The sequence below is a fragment of the Sphaeramia orbicularis genome, chromosome 16, assembly GCF_902148855.1.
Source record: "Sphaeramia orbicularis chromosome 16, fSphaOr1.1, whole genome shotgun sequence".
Lineage (NCBI taxonomy): Eukaryota > Metazoa > Chordata > Actinopteri > Kurtiformes > Apogonidae > Sphaeramia > Sphaeramia orbicularis.
The window spans coordinates 52,843,593-52,861,342 of record NC_043972.1 but is presented as its reverse complement, the minus strand read 5'-3'; the positions used below and the strand labels follow the sequence as shown (position 1 = coordinate 52,861,342).

At 40.0% G+C, this 17,750-nt stretch overlaps 1 protein-coding gene across 1 annotated transcript in view; it reads right to left on the bottom strand.

Moving 5' to 3' along the window:
• Positions 1-11,356: 11,356 nt before the first annotated feature.
• dpy19l1l (dpy-19-like 1, like (H. sapiens)) overlaps positions 11,357-17,750 on the bottom strand; it is a 57,152-nt gene continuing 50,758 nt past the window's right edge. Inside the window, 3 exon segments of the mRNA XM_030157619.1 lie at positions 11,357-12,313; positions 14,492-14,617; positions 14,826-14,925. Of these exon segments, the coding sequence (XP_030013479.1) occupies positions 12,142-12,313; positions 14,492-14,617; positions 14,826-14,925 (398 nt within the window). The 3' untranslated portion in view covers positions 11,357-12,141.

Sequence of the window (17,750 nt, the reverse complement as noted above, 5' to 3'; positions counted from 1 at the left end):
ATATCTACAATGACGTATTTAGGGCCACATAAGAAAATAAAAATGCTTGTCACTACGAGAATAAAGTCAAAGTTTTAAAAAACTCATTATTTAACAGAATAAAGTTGTTATATTTCGAGAATAAATCCATTATTTAACGAGAATAAAGTTGTACTTTTATGAGATTAAAATCGTAATATTTTAAAAATTCGACAGCGTTTCTGGTTTTGCAGCAAAGGCAACAAGTGAAGCAGCAACTTTCCCTTCTGTTGGACTCAAAAACTCGGAGTAGAATCCTCACAGTTTCTTCAGAAACACCAAACCCTCTCAGTTTAGTTCTCTGGTGGAACCACTGATAGCCCTACAGCTGACCGCTTCATCAGTTTCTCCTCCACAAAAGAGGCAATTTGCTACAAATCAGTTTGGTTCTTACAATAAACCCAAATATGCACAAACTGGCTTCAAAGTCTTTAGACTAATGATAATGTGTTGATGGAGGGACAGACTTAGTATTTGGCCTTTGTGTCTAACCCCCAAATGGGATGCAGCGCTGTGTCGCTGGTGCCTGGTTGCCGGGGTCGGTGGCTGCCTCCTGGTGTGGATGACTCCCTGAGACAGCGCCCCCTTTTTACTTTTTCGTTCTGGTCTACCCACGCTCAGTCAGTCTTTTTAAGTATGTGAGCTTGTGGGTTTGCATATGTGTGTGGGTGTGTGGGTGGGGGGTGGTACTGATTTTTAAACTGATATGTAAAGCACTTTGTGCTACAGTCTTAATGTATGAAAAGTGCTATATAAATAAAGATTATTATTATTATTATTAAATGAAAGTATGACTTCACAAAATGTTCACAGTCCTACATTCAATGAGTGGGTGCGGCTTTATTCTCATTATATTATGACTTTATTCTTGAAATATAACGACTTTATTCTCGTTAAATCGTTTTTTAAAACTACAACTTTATTCTCATTATTGCTGTGTTCCAGGTTGTTTTTTGAGTCCGTAAGTCATGATTTCAAACCACGACTCACGACTTTGTAGCGTTCCAGGCAAGTCACACTAAACTGCCTGAGCGCAAGTAATTGTGGGAGCTAGATATAAACAAAGCAGCATGGTGGACCGTACGTTAGGCTCATTTACAATAATTTCTATCCCAAAGGTGCTTGCTCTTTGCTTATTTGAGGGAAACAGAGGAGGAAAAATGGCACATGAGGCAAGAGAAGCTGTTCTACCTTTTATGTTCTGTTATTTGTATATTTGGTATTAATTACCTCCGCCAAGGAGGTTATGATTTGTCGGCGTTGGTTTGTGTGTCTGTTTGTGTGCAAGATAACTCAAAAAGTTATGGACGGATTTGTATAAAAATTTCAGGAAATGTTGATACTGGCACAAGGAACAAATGATTAAATTTTGGTGGTGTTCGGGGGTGGGGGGGCCCATGAGAGGGCCAGTATCAACATTTTCTGAAATTTTCATACAAATCCATCCATAACTTTTTGAGTTATCTTGCTAACAAACAAACACACGCACACAAAGCAAAGTGATCACAATACCTCCTGGCAGAGGTAATAAACAATCTGCATAAACACCACATCCATGGGGGGGCGCTATAGCTACATGACGTCAGAACTCAGAACTGGGAGAACATGGATCTGGTAGGAGTTCACGGGTGGGAAGTCACAGGTTTGGCTGACATTCCAGTGCATTTTCAACTGGTAGAATGTTGGAAAAACACCAGTTACGGGTGGACTGGAACACAGCATAAATAATGACTTTTTTCTCGTTAAATTAGTTTTTTTTAAAAGTACAACTTTATTCTCATTAAATAATGACTTTATTCTCGTTAATTAATGACTATATTCTCAGAATATTACGACTTTATTCTCAAAATATTATGACTTTATTCTCGTTAAATAATGATGTTATTCCCATTAATTAACAACTTTATTCTAGTTAAACAGAGTTTTTTTTTTTAAATGACAACTTCATTCTCGTTAATTAATGACTTTACTCTCGTAATGACAAGCGTTTTTATTTTCTTATGTGGCCCTAATATGCTGTCGTAGATATCTGTCTTTAGGTATTTTTATGAGGCGTTCAGATTGTCATCTTTTGATCATCATATTAATAATAGAAAACTGGGTGATTGATAACTGAAAAAGACCGCTGTCCAGAATCTGTCTACTGTCATGCTCTTTCAACATGGCAACTCCAGTGACCACAAGATTTTGGTTTCACATTGTCCTTCTTTATACATAGTCTATGATACAGAGAATGAAGCTGCGCTGTATTAAAATATAACCACTTGCTTTTTCATATCATGTAACTGAAATAAAAATGTGATAATATGGTTGGCTTGGCATGTTTTTCACTAAAAATTTAAATATTATACTCAGTGGATGTTTTATAAGTGCTTCCAAAATACAGTTAATGACTATCTGGGTCCATTTTCGTAAACACTGATGTAGATCTCGCTAATAGTCAGATTTCAAATAGATTTGAAAGTGTATGTTGTACAAAGCCATTTCAGGTTTTATCCATCTCAAGGAGGACTATATTGCTTCAAATCTGAAGACTTAATAGCTACAAGCATTGTTCTGTCTTTAGATCATTGGCTGATAACTTTGTACAGCCTCCTATAATTGGTCCCATTGTCCAAACTAAAGAACTTTTGTTGACAAATTTTTTTTTTTTTTCTTTTGGTCTGAATCCTCTAACCTTTATTCTACAGAGGTGAATTCCTGCTTCTTTGATTTGTGCTTCCTGAGACCTTATTCTTACCCCGTTGTTTACCAATTGACTTAGCAGTCCTTGGAGAGTATGTATATATAAGACACATACCCTGAAGTTGCAGAAGTAATGTCAACGTAACTTCAGGTCTGTTCAGAACATGAACTGTATGGAAAACACAGATGAACCATTTGGAGACTGCAATTTTCAAGCCTGAAGATGTGCAACATGGCTGTTGCCATGTTGTTGTTTTTTTTAACAAATAGATGGAGTTGGAGATCTAGGGACGAAAGTAGACCTTACTGAAAACACTGACCAAATCCAATAAAACAGTGCAATAACAAATTAAAATTAAGCAGAGCTTACTGATACCCCCAGCCAGTCGCACAACACTTTGCCCCTCCTGCTCACAGATATCCTACCTACTCAGGGATTAATCGTGAGTCTTAACTTTAAATCTTTTTAAAAACTTTGTAAAAAAAAAGAAAAAAATTGTAAAAGTTGAAATTTAGCTATCAAACTGCATTGCAACTGCATTCTCATCATGGCAAAGAACCCGTATGTCAAATTTGAAAAAAAATCAGGTGAATGGTGTCTGAGAAACTGATTGGACAAAAATCTTGGACAGATGGATGGAACTCCTCGTATATACAGGGTGGGGAAGCAAAATTTACAATGAACATTTAGTTGTTTTTTCTCAGCAGGCACTACGTCAATTGTTTTGAAACCAAACATATATTGATGTCATAATCATACCTAACACTATTATCCATACCTTTTCAGAAACTTTTGCCCATATGAGTAATCAGGAAAGCAAACGTCGAATTGCTGAATGCACTCGTCACACCAAAGGAGATTTCAAAAATAGTTGGAGTGTCCATAAAGACTGTTTATAATGTAAAGAAGAGAATGACTATGAGCAAAACTATTACGAGAAAGTCTGGAAGATACTATTAAAGAAGAATGGGAGAAGTTGTCACCTGAATATTTGAGGAACACTTGCGCAAGTTTCAGGAAGCGTGTGAAGGCAGTTATTGAGAAAGAAGGAGGACACATAGAATAAAAACATTTTCTATTATGTCAATTTTCTTGTGGCAAATAAATTCTCATGACTTTCAATAAACTAACTGGTCATACACTGTCTTTCAATCCCTGCCTCAAAATATTGTAAATTTTGCTTCCCCACCCTGTATATCTATATACCCTACCCCACAGTAGGGGTATAATAATAGCAGTCATGAAGTAATTTCAGATCCTTAATACATGTCAACACATACAGTTGTGTTAACGCCAACATCAGTTAATGCCGGTAAATTGCACAGGGCATTGTAAATGAAGCATCAATAAACTTCATGACAGAATCCTTGGACCTATATGAATCAACTTGAATTGAACTGAATATCAGTGTGTATCAACAGAACTGCACCTCTGCCAGCTTGGACCGAAAGGTGTTGCAAAAACTTTTCAACCTTTATCGACAAAAGTTTTGGCATTTTCATGAAATTTGTAATTTTTCTTCTTGAAGTTCAAACATATACAGTTGAATAATCTAACTTTATCCTACTTTATTCTGTATTTTCTCCATTTTTTATACTTGGTGTGAACACTGAAGTGTCATTAGTTGTATATTGTAACAAATACAACATGTTCCATTTTAGTCCAAATATAAAGGTCCATTGCAGCTTTTTAGTCCATGTGGTTTGCAAAACGGACCAGATTTTCATCTCTTTCCCCTAATCTCTGTCATTGTCTGCTACTTTCAAAATGGTTTGAGGCAGCTCAATGGCGTAGTGGGTAGCATCTGGACCTCACTAGTAGAAGTCTTTGTGTTCAGGACATTCCCAGTTTCTGTGTTGAGTTTGCCTTTTCTCTCAGCCCTGTGCAGGTTTCCCCCAACATCAGACACAGATATACAGTATGTAGGACCATTTTCCTGGAGTTGGTCCCAGAGCACCTCTAATAGCAGCTCACTGCTCCTAATTTGTGCTAATACTAATAATTACTGCTGCTGTTCGGTGCTGTGTGGATAAAGATAATGAGTAACATACAGAGAGGGAATTTCCTTTCAGTGATAATTAAGTGATTTACAAGTGAGAACTTACATTGACAAGTTTTCAAAATGTGTTATTTCACTGTAACATTGGTGATATTCCATCATGTTGGACTGAAGCTGTTGTGCTCTTTGGTCTGCAGGAAGTCATGCATCTGTTGTCAGCCTGGAAAACCAGTGGTGGCAGATCATGCCTCCACTTGACACCTCTTATCGCAGGTCACTCCAGCAGAAAGACAGGACAAAGAATTTTAACTGCATTTTTTTTGGGAAACTTTACTGGCAAAATAAAATGTAACTAGTAACGAAGTAAGCAGAGCTTACAAATACCCCTGCTCGCACTGAACTCTTTGCTCCTTCTCCTGTCTGACCTCCCCTCTGCTCCTCCTCTGTTTACGCCCCAGCCTGTTACTGACTCTCCTTCTTCCCTGGAGTCTCTGTGCTTTATCGCCTCACAGGTTTTCCCTGGTTCATCTTTGGACCTGCTGCTGTGGTCCTGCTTCACTCCTGCCTGCATTGCCATCACTCATTTATCCATAGAGTTGTGATAGTGTTTATTATGTAGTTCCATAGATGGTAGAGGTTTCTATTATTGGTACTAACAGCTGCAGTAGAAGTATATTCACTGTTAGTACTTGTATTTGGAGGAGTAGTATTAACAGTTATGGACATTTGTTCTAGCTATTGGTAATTATACTAGCACCAGCTGTATAAACAGCAGTTTTCAACTGTTGTAGTCAGTTTGCTGCCCCCCCCCCCCCCCCTTTAACCCCTACTGGTCAGGGCAGACCACCATCCTCCAAGAAGTCTGCTCCAGGTTTCTGCCTGTTAGAAGGAAGTTTTTCCTTACCACTGTCACCAAGTGTTTGCTCCTGTTCTTGATTCTGTTGGGTTTCTGTAAATTGGCTTAGAGTCTGGTTTGGACCAGTTCTATATGTAAAGTGTCATGAGATAACTTTTGTTATGATGTGATGCTATGTAAATAAAATTTGATTGATTGCTTCCTGCTCAACTACATGACCGACTAAAGCCTCTGCGTCCAATACAACCTGAAGGTCCTAAGGGAAAATTATAGTACGTCAGGATCTGGGGTTGGGGTCAAGCACAACAGATCAGTCTTAAACTCTTGTGAAGCAGCTCACAGTAAAGCAGAAAAGTCCAGTATTTCCCTTGAAGATGGAGATGTTAGCTCTCTTGGGTGATCAGTGAATGTGTCATTCTCATGCAATTAAGTGTGGTTCAGTTCAGTTTGAAGACAAAAGCAGTAGTGCTGTAGGGACATTTTATTTATTTAAATACAGACAAAATAGACAAATATAAAAGATATCTGAAACACATGTAACAGGAATGAAGAGTTTGACAAAATATCTCAGAAAGTAGGACAACGGTCACGCTTCCTAGAAAATGGGCACTTGACTTAAAAGATCAACTCTTCACGAGTAATATATGACAAAATAGCTTGGAAATGAAACACACTAAAGGAAACAGATATCATTTGTTAAAGCACCTGTTACAGTTTTATCAAACCAATCTCACTTCAGTGTACAGTCTGCCTACTAACTGGGACTGGGCTGAAAGGTCAACTATTCAAATACTCGTTTGGCAGGTGAACACCCAGTTTTCGAGTTTAATACCAGAATATTTACTTTTTTAAATACATTGGACAGTGGTGAGCAATCAGTTAATGTAGAAGAGACTGCTAAATCATCATGATCAAGGTATCTTATAAATTAAACCAATGATTCACCCTGTCATACACAACCTATCTTTGTCAAGATGGTCATTCATGGTTTCCAGGCTTTGCCTCTGTATATTGTGTCATCAGCATGACTGTGGCTATGCTAGTGAGTTTATCTCTATGTCTATTTCCAGTGATTCTTTGAGTGAGTCTGTCAGCACTGAAAGTCATTCACTTTATGTTCATAATCTCATGCTTTAAACATGTTTGGACTGTGTTCAGCAGCAGATGGCCTTGGGGAACATCTGGCCTAAGGTAAGTCAACATTTTAAGACAGCATTAGTAATGTTTGAACATCTTTGCATAACACCATAAAGTGAATCTTCACTCCAAGCCCCCCTCCTCATACATAACTTCTGAGAGAATATACACGTGTTTCTTTCTCCACAAATTTAGCTGTGAACTGGGACCTGGAACGCGGACCTGAATCGTCTGGTTCAAATGGAAAAATGAAGCAAAAACAATAAGATCTAGTTTCTGTGTGATGTGGAACTGTTACTTCCGAAGGTTCAGTCCTGTTGTTGAGTGAAGCAGATTTCTTGTCAAAAGTACTGAAATAGTTTAAATAAAATTTAAACTTGACATATAAAGACTGAAGATATAAAGTCTTACACAACTTAAAGTGGGTGTAAAGGACACTTGTGGACAGTAAAAGCTACAGATGTCTAGATTATTCAGTCTTTTGGAAAACCTATTTACAGTTAAGTGTGAGTCTGCTAAATATACAAACTGTTCTTAGTAAATTTGGCTTGCAGAAAGATGCTAATGCTACCATGAATACAGTCACTGCTACTCACCATCTGGACTTGACTAGATGTTACTAAAATCTCAAAATGAATGGATTTTCAACACTATGTACACGCCCTGTATGTGCTACAGTAGCCCAAATTATGCAGCTTTAACAACACTTCCTTTGGCAAAAGACAACAATTGAAAATTAAATGGTAAAAAAACCCCAATACATTTACACATATCTACTTTACATATCTGACTGATTTTTTTTTTTTTTTTTTTTTGTAAATTCACATGTTGTATTTGGCATTTTCAAATACAGTTCATGAATTAGTACGAAGAAAGCTTAGCTAATAAGAACATTTGATCATTTCCAGTAGGCATAAACCATAAGATACGGCACTGCAGCAAGACATGTCATTCACCTGAAGTTAGAAGAATACTAGATTATATCCCATATTTAAACTAGCTGATGGTAGTGACATTTGTCTTTGCTTCTTTACCAGTAGGTGTTTGAGTAAACACATGGTTATTGAGATACCTGTAGATTAGTCTGGCTCAAAAGTACGATCAAGTTAAAGTAGTGATATTTTGCTTTTTTAAAATGGAATTTTGCATTTTAAAACATTTCCTTGTGGTCTCTGTAATTATTGTGGTAATTGTAAATGCTCTTCTTGGGTCGTAATTCTTCATTAATTAAACTGCACAGGTCCATCTTCAACCCTATTTCTGAGTGACACCAGAAAGGTGGTTTGGAGCACTGGCTTGGGTTAGAACAATTATGCAAAATATTCAAAATTCGCCACATCACCAGACATGTATAGTATCACAAAAACACCCTGCTTAAACATTTAATTTTTAACTTATTAGAATAGACTGTTTGATTATGTTTGTCCTGTAAAGCTGTTTTCCTGTAGTTAGTGGGTGGAGCTTTGAGTAGGACTAAACACTGATGTACAGATTTCTTCAAAACTGGAGTCTTTGAAATGGAACTGACAATAGAGTCGAATTCTAACACTTTCTTGCATCTTTTAGTGTGTAGTAGCCTATGTGGTGCAAGAACAGGGGCTCTCAAACTTTTTAGGGCTGGGGACCCTCATGGGGAGAAATTTTTCCATACACCCCATTATTATTGTCATGCTGACTGAACCACTACTGACATTTTAACATTTAAATTAACATTTTAAACATTTATACCTAAAAACAGACCCGTCTGGTAATAATGAACTTAGTTTGTTGACTCGTCCAACTGAATAGAAAATTGCTCTCATAAACACAGTCTGTCCACTAGCTGTGCCTGAATGTCTGCTGAAAGTTCTTCAGTTCTCCTCCTGACAGTGTCATTTGAAAGTGCTATGACGTTTAGTTTATTAGCTGCCTCTGTCCCAAGCACAACTTCATACATTTCCACTGCTGCTGGAAGAAAAACTTGTCCGATTGAGTGTGGCTTTTTACTTTTTGGGATGCATTGAGCTATCAAATAAGAAGCCATCTATCCTTTTTCTGATATTGTGGCCAAATTCACCATTCATGTCTTCTGGCGCATGTACTTCATACACATATACTTTCGGTGGAAAAAATCTTTATGATTTTCTTAGAGTCTGCATGCTTTGTAATGAGATGCCGCTTTAGCTTGGCTGGCTTCATGTCCACGTAGCAAGCACCTGAAGACTTGTGATGCATTTTGGTCTTCCATCCTCATTCTTAATAAAATCAAACTCAAAGTAATGGTCATCATATTTTTTGTGTTTGGCTAATTTGAGCATTGGATCATTTGATGAAGTGGACAGACATAAAAATATATCCATCATGCCAGCTGGAGCAAAGCCAGATGCTGGCATGTTGCACATGGTGTTTAAATGATCTGTGACAGAATTACGCTATATGTCACAATATGTCAGCTTTTACTGTCCCCAAACTACTGTAAAAAGGGAGCCATGACCTCTGAAAGCTTGTTATATTGGCACTGTGGTTCTCATGCTTTGTTGTGCACTTTTTTTAGTTATGCCAACATTTAATTAATTGCAAATTATTTTGCTGAACCCCAATCTATGGCAGCGTTCCATGAACCATTTTCAAGCCCCATTTTGAGAGTGGTGATGCTAGAGAACGCTATTGTTAAAGATATGAAAATACATGTGAACATACATGATACATGGGGAACACACCTGAATGAGGATATAGAATTGAAATCAACACTCAGTGCAGACAGCTGTTTTTGTGCTACAGCACCTACAGGGGTTGGACAAAATAATGGAAACACCTTCACCTCAAGATGATAATGCCCCAATCCATACAGCTAGAATTGTTAAAGAATGGCATGAGGAACATTCTAATGAAGTTGAGCATCTCGTATGGCTGGCACAGTCCCCAGACCTCAACATTATTGAGCATTTATGGTCAGTTTTAGAGATTCAAGTAAGACGTTGATTTCCACCGCCATCGTCTCTAAAAGAGTTGGAGGGTATTCTAACTGAAGAATGGCTTAAAATTCCTTTGGAAACAATTCACAAGTTGTATGAATCAATACCTCGGAGAATTGAGGCTGTAATTGCCGCAAAAGGCGGACCTACACCATATCAAATTATATTTTGTTGATTTTTTAAGGTGTTTCCATTATTTTGTCCAACCCCTGTATTTTCCAGTATAAGTGGTTCCAGTTTTTCAGAGTGGTGTCCAACTGTGTCAAGTCATCGGTCTTTATATCTGGATCTTTGATTTGAAACAAGAGGAAGCATTTTTTTCCTCTGATTTCAACCCCAGCAACTTTCATCCATCCATCCATCCATCCATCCATTATCCACCGCTTATCCAGGGTCGGGTCGGGGGGGGGGGACAACAGTCTTAACAGGGATGCCCAGATTTCCCTCTCCCCAGACACCTCCTCCAGCTCTTCCGGGGGGACCGCGAGGCGTTCCCAGGCCAGCCGAGAGACATAGTCTCTCCAACGTGACCAAGATCTTCCCCGAGGCCTCCTCCTGGCAGGACATGCCCAGAACACCTCCCCAGGGAGGCGTCCAGGAGGCATCCGAAACAGATGGCCAAGCCACCTCAGCTGGCCCCTCTCGATGTGGAGGAGCAGCGGCTCTACTCCGAGCTCCTCCCTGGTGACTGAGCTCCTCACCCTATCCCTAAGGGTGCGCCCAGCCACCCGACGGAGGAAACTCATTTTGACTGCTTGTATCCGGGATCTTGTCCTTTCGGTCATGACCCAAAGCTCATGACCATAGGTGAGGGTCGGAACGTAGACTGACCGGTAAATCGAGAGCTTCACCTCTCGGCTCAGCTCCTTCTTTACCACAACCGACTGATACAGTGACTGCATCACTGCAGCCGCTGCACCGATCTGTCTGTCAATCTCACGCTCCATCCTTCCCTCACTCGTGAACAAGACCCCAAGATACTTGAACTCCTCCACTTGGGGCAAAGACTCTCCGCCGACCCGGAGAGGGCAAATCCCCTTTTTCTGGTCGAGAACCATGGCCTTGGATTTGGAGGTGCTGATCCTCATCCCACTTGCTTCACATTCGGCTGCAAACTGCCCCAGGGCACGCTGAAGGTCCAGGTTCAATGAGGCCAACAGGACAACGTCATCTGCAAAAAGTAGAGACGAAATCCTGTGGTCCCCAAACCGGACCCCCTCCGGCCCCTGGCTGTGCCTAGAAATTCTGTCCATAAAAATTATGAACAGAACTGGTGACAAAGGGCAGCCCTGCCGGAGTCTCACATGCACCTGGAACAGGTGCATGTGAGACTCATGTGTTTTGTGGATTTGGAGAAGGCGTTTGACTGTGTCCCCTGTGGTATCCTGTGGGGGGTGCTTCGGGAGTATGGGGTCCGGGGCCCTTTGTTAAGGGCAGCCCGGTCCCTGTATGACTGAAGCAGGAGCCTGGTTCGCATTGCCGGCAGTAAGTCAGACCCCAGCAACTTCATTCAATTCAAATGTGATTGTGATGAATGTTTTAGTAACTACAGTAAACTACAGTAAACTACAGGTATCCTGAAATCTCGAATTTACTCCAGTCCGTTGTACTGGTGAAGAAGCGGCAAGCAAACTGACCATGTGACATCCTCACTGTCAATTTTTTAAAGATAGCTGATCACAAATACAGTGGAATCTAGTTTTATCTTGTGTGCTGATTAATCCAGGTGAATGACAAGTTTTTTTTGCAGGGCTGTGTCTCACACAACTAACAACTACTACACTATGATTTATGTCCAACCAAACCCTTGAACTCCATCTGGTCATGACTACTGAAGTAGTCAGAAAAGGATTTTTAAAAAAAACAACACAATAACAGAACTTTTCCATGTTATTCCCAAAACCAAAAAACATTTTTCCTCTAAAATGTAAATTGACAGCATAAAAATATTCACACAAATAAATTATAAAAATATTGTACTACTGAGAATCTGTTCATAGATCGACACACAAAATGTTCACAAAATGTATTGCTTCACAGGATGTGGACATCACAAATTGGTCCTGATGAAAAAGGATTTACTAAGCTCAAAAAAAAAAAAAAAAAAAAAAAGACAAAACAATACTGATATGAACATGTTTTTTTTTTTTTCATAAAGAAACAGAACCAATCCAACACACTTATAGAAATGCAGTACAGAAATGTACTAAAATTTCAGCTTTGACTGGGAGCAAAATGGGAATTTAGCTCAGTGACGGATGCAGATTCAGGGACAACTGTCAAGTCTCCCTAGGTCTTAAATATTGAAAACTGCAAGGACATCACGGTCAACGGCATTCAACCCACTATGACTCCATCCTTCAATACCAGTTGTGTGGGTTGGAGATTCGGGAAGTAAAAAGCTGTAGTCAGTATCGGTGAAAAGACAAAGAACACTTGCACCTGCTGCAGGGCTAGTCCTGCTGTGTGGAAATCAGTTTGATGCTAGCTGTTATCTGAGATCTTTGGCAACTTTGGGGATTTTGAGTACCTTATACACGTCGTTGGAGAAGACGGTGTTAAAATGGGGCCGTGAGTTCCTGGACATGTGGGTGCACAGAGGAATTTTACCAACATTTTGGGGATCCTCAATATCCCAGATCTCTGGCATGCTGCACCCTGGTCTGGTAGCAAAGAAAAGGAAATCAGAAATGAGTGACAAAGAGAAGTAAACCATGTTAGGAGGATAATCTCAAACAAAAAATATATCTATTTGTCCAGGATATTAGCTATTATTAAGCAATTCATTGCCTTTTATCCTTTGCACAATAATAGCCAGTGTACAGAGAAGAATTGGGTGAGAAAATTACAATATTATGATATAAATGATAAATGTTCAATAAATGCATCACTGTTCATGAAGCAGCATGTACAGTACAGGCCAAAAGTTTGGACACACCTTCTCATTCTTCGCATTTTCTTTATTTTCATGACTATTTTCATTGTAGAGCCTCACTGAAGGCATCAAAACTATGAATGAGCACATGTGGAATTATGTACTTATCAAAAAAGTGTGAAATAACTGACAACATCTCTTATATTCTAGTTTCTTCAAAGTAGCCACCCTTAGCTCTGATGACTGCTTTGCACACTCTTGGCATTCTCTTGATGAGCTTACAGAGGTAGTCACCTGAAATGGTTTCCACTTCACAGGTGTGCCTCATCAGGGTTATTTCGTGGAATTTCTTGCCTTATTGATGGGGTTGGGACCATCAGTTGTGTTGTGCAGAAGTCAGGTTGATGCACAGCTGAAAGCCCTACTGGACAACTGTTAGAATACATATTATGGCGAGAACCAATCAGTTAAGTAAAGAGAAACGAGTGGCCATCATTACTTTAAGAAATGAAGGTCAGTCAGTCTAGAAAATTGCAAAACCTTTGAATGTGTCCCCAAGTGCAGTCGCAAAAACCATCAAGCACTCCAACGAAACTGGCTCACATGAGGACCGCCCCAGGAAAGGAAGACCAAGAGTCACCTCTGATGCTGAAGATAAGTTCATGCGAGTCACCAGCCTCAGAAATCGCAAATTAACAGCAGCTCAGATTAAAGACCAGATGAATGCCACACAGAGCTCTAGCAGCAGACACATCTCTACAACAACTGTTAAGAGGAGACTGCGTGAATCAGGCCTTCATGGTCAAACAGCTGCTAGGAAACCATGCTAAGGAGAGGCAACAAACAAGAAATTTATTTGGGCCAAGAAACACAAGGAATGGACATTAGACCAGTGGAAATCTGTGCTTTGGTCTGATGAGTCCAAATTTCAGATCTTTGGATCCAACCGCCATGTCTTTGTGCGACGCAGAAAAGGTGAACGGATGGATGCTACATGCCTGGTTCCCACCGTGAAGCATGGAGGAGGAGGTGTGATGGTGTGGGGGTGCTTTGCTGGTGACACTGTTGGGGATTTATTCAAGATTAAAGGCAACCTGAAGCAGCATGGCTACCACAGCATCCTGAAGTGACATGCCATTCCATTCGGTCTGCGTTTAGTTGGACCATCATTTATTTTTCAACAGGACAATGACCCCAAACACACCTCCAGGCTGTGTGAGGGATATTTGACCAAGAAGGAGAGTGATGGAGTGCTGCGCCAGATGACCTGGCCTCCACAGTCACCGGACTTGAACCCAACCGAGATGGTTTGGGGTGAGCTGGACCGCAGAGTGAAGGCAAAAGGGCCAACAAGTGCTAAGCATCTCTGGGAACTTCTTCAAGACTGTTGGGGAACCATTTCAGGTGACTACCTCTGGAAGCTCATCAAGAGAATGCCAGGAGTGTGCAAAGCAGTCATCAGAGCTAAGGGTGGCTACTTTGAAGAGACTAGAATATAAGAGATGTTTTCAGTTATTTCACACTTTTTTGTTAAGTACATAATTCCATATGTGTTCATTCATAGTTTTGATGCCTTCAGTGAGGATCTACAATGAAAATAGTCATGAAAATAAAGAAAATGCAAAGAATGAGAAGGTGTGTCCAAACTTTTGGCCTGTACTGTAGTCAGCCTTATCAACAAGAACATTTGGAAACCAGAGTCTTGTATAGTTTTAATGCGCAATGGCTAAATTTTATGGAGTCCCAAAATAGGTCTATGATGTTCTGGTTTACAACTCCTATGTTCACAGGATACCCAAACTTCAGAAGCCTGGGAGAATAGAGTAATGAAGTAATGTGGAAGTGCTCTATTCCAGGACAGCTGTTTTTATGCTGAAGTGCTCCTGACTTTAATTTGACCCTCCTATCAGAGTGTACCCTATCACTAGACCATAATGACATAATGACACTGATGGATTTAAAGTACCTAGTTCTCCTGGTGCACCAGGAATCTTCCAAGATGAAGTAGTCTACTCCCAGCTTCATCAGGTTTCTCTTCACTGTTTCACCAGACATGCGACTGTACATGGAGTATACCAGTTTGGTTCTCTCCCTGCAGGAGAAAACAGAGTATGGCACAACTCACTGGATTTGACAATATAAGATTTACTCTAGGCAAACACAAAGATTTAGTCTTGGTGGTATTTAATGTGACGTGTATATATCATTTTTTGAAAAATTATTGTTATACAATATAAGCATTGGCTTCTAGTTGAAATTAAAGCTCTTCTGTCACAGCAGTGTGGAAAAGATAGACTGACCTCAGACCAGCATCTTCATAGTGGGGGTGGTTGACAATGGCTCGACCTGCAGACAGCTTCACACTGGCCATGGTAGGCATAGCTCCAGCAAATACAGAATCTGAATATAAACATACATACATTAAGTGCCAATATTTTTAGGTGGTTATGAAAAAAACCCTTTATTCAGACTGTCTATAAACTAAGCTGTAAATGAACATAAATGATGTTGAGCCCCAACAGCATAGTATAAGGCCATAGGATCCGACCTAGCAAGATAGCCATAACTTCTCTATCATGGGGTATATAGCCAAATGTTGACAGACAATGTGAATTCAATGTTAAGCGTTGTTTGTTGATGGGGTACCATCTCGTAAGGTACAGACTCAATTACCTGTATTTGTTAAAACCCACTTATTGTTTGACAACAAAGTTGATTAAATAAATCAGTTCTGAAGGAGAAATGCAGAGTTGAAGAGAGAAAATTCCTCATGGGACATATTTATATGTGGATAAGCTACAAACAATACCTATCATAGCTTACTGCTTGCACCAAAGCAGCTGACTGGACAGATACTGATTCCTCCACTCGCAACAACATTTACACATTAACCAGCCACCATCCAGTAGTAATAAAAATTGTTTTGTAATAGCATTGGTAAAAATACTTAATTATGTTTTATATAAGTTGATGTAGCTGTGCTGGTCAGATTTTTCAGCATTCTTGAAATCAGGCGTTAAAAGACATTTTCCTGTTAAGTTTTAAATATTTCTGAAATACATCTTACAAAGTAAAAATACTAACTCTAGTTGCAATCCATCTCCCTTCTGGACTGGGTGCCCACTCTTTGCTTGTGTTTTAAAATTAAAAATCCAGTGAAGCCATGTGTTATGCTGTCTATGAAAGCTGCAATGGATAGTTGGCTCTGTAATAAGGTAAGTACCGTAAATTCCGGACTATAGACCGCACCTGAATATAAGCCGCAGACCCTAATTTTAGAAAGAAAATCAATTTTGTACATGTATAAGCCGTGCCGGTTTATAAGCCACGGGTGTCCACCAGTGGCGATTTGTCATAGACTGCAAGAGAAGCCCGGCTTCCCCTATCATTACCAAAATTAAATGGTTAAATATGTTTGGTTGTGTTGACATTTCATTGACTACACGTGTTAAAACACGTTCATCTCACAGACGAGTTCGTTCAGAATCAGCTTTATCACAAATCATCAGACTCAATGTTGTTCACTTCTCATACATTCCCGTTGCGCTGTTTCCTCATACGATCTATGGTCAATGCATTTCCCCGTTGAAGCCTGGCTTCTATGGGAGTCTATGGGACCGAGTGGAACCTTTTTTTTCATTGCGTCAAAACTGGACGGTAATTGGATGAAGGTTTTCTTTGAGTTTAAATGAAATTATTCCCTGTATGTAAAAGGGTATGATATGTGTGAGCTTGCTGTCATATCTATAGGTTGATTCGTTGTTAATATGATGATTAAAAAACAAAAGACAAAAAACGAGGCAATAAAAGGATAGTAATAAAAGCACATTTTCTCTTTCTTTTTTTTTTTTGTAGGTGGACTTACCGGGGTTTCCTTTGGATTCGTGCCGATACGGGATTGACTTGCTTTTGCGCCGGCTGTGGATTCACAGACTTAAAATGACTTGAAAGACACTTGAAAGTGAACAAATTTTTGTTTTTCGTTAGAGTAGGACTTTTAATTTATTTTTAAAATATAAAGATTAAAAACAAGTAATTACATCTGTTGTAATATCATTTTCATTTAACATTATGCACGACGTGCAGTAGGGACGAGATGCCACGGTACCCAGCCGTGGTACCGAGCTGAGCTGTGGTACCGAACCATGGTCCCACGGCGCCATGGCACCTGGCACCGAGCTGTGGCACTGCTGTACCACGGCTCGGTGCCGGGTGCCATGGCACCGCTCGGCTCGAAGTGCTGGTGGTGCCGTGGCACCTCGAGCCGAGGCACCACTGTGGTGCCACGCCACCTGGCACCTAGCATTGGCCCCAAGGTGCCGCGGCACCACCGAGGTGCGGCGCGGCACCACCGGCACCTCGAGCCGAGGCACCAAGCCGTGGTACCGGTAAAATCGTCATATAAGCCGCGTCGGAGTATAAGCTGCAATGTTTAAAGCGTGGGAAAAAAGTAGCGGCTTATAGTCCGGAATTTACGGTAGTTGTCTGTGTAAGTTTTCATTTGCCCAGGCCATCATTCTTCAGTTCAGTTCAGAACTAAAGAAATCTCTTGGATGAGACAAATCATTTCAAAAGAGTGAAACAAGTCCAGTTGAACCTAGAAGAACTATCAAGAAGAAGGTAAGTTGTTCATTATTCATAATTTGTCAAAATACCAACTTTTCCCAGTGGGTGAAGCTCCATGAGTTGCTGCCACACAGGATGTCACCTAACACCAATTAGCAAACAGCAAAGCTGAACTGTATTAGCTGAGATTCAACCAGTGGGAGGCAGCATCTATGATGTTGAAGTACTTAGCACTAAAATGCTTTGGACTTGAGCTGAAAACATAGTTTGAAGGGTTTATTTAAATCTGGATCTGAAACTAACTGGGCAGAATTTGAAAATAAACCTCTTCCTTCTGCAGTTCTCTGTTCTCCATCCAAATCAAAAGACTAAATATGAAGACAGATTAACCTGATATCCTTCATGCTTTCAGTTTACTAGTGGCATTGTACCCGTGGTGCCATTGTACGATAGCATGATAAGTAGAATTTGTCTGTCACCACTATCCATTTGTAAACTACCATTTAATCATGCACTGTGCAGGTAATAATTTGAGCCAATGTGAGGCATGACGGGAAGAGCATGTATTTGTTTGGCCTGTCAAACATGATTAAATTCATACAGCGGTAGTGAACTGCAGCCTTCACATTGTAGCATCATCTGCTAGCAGTAGAAATTTC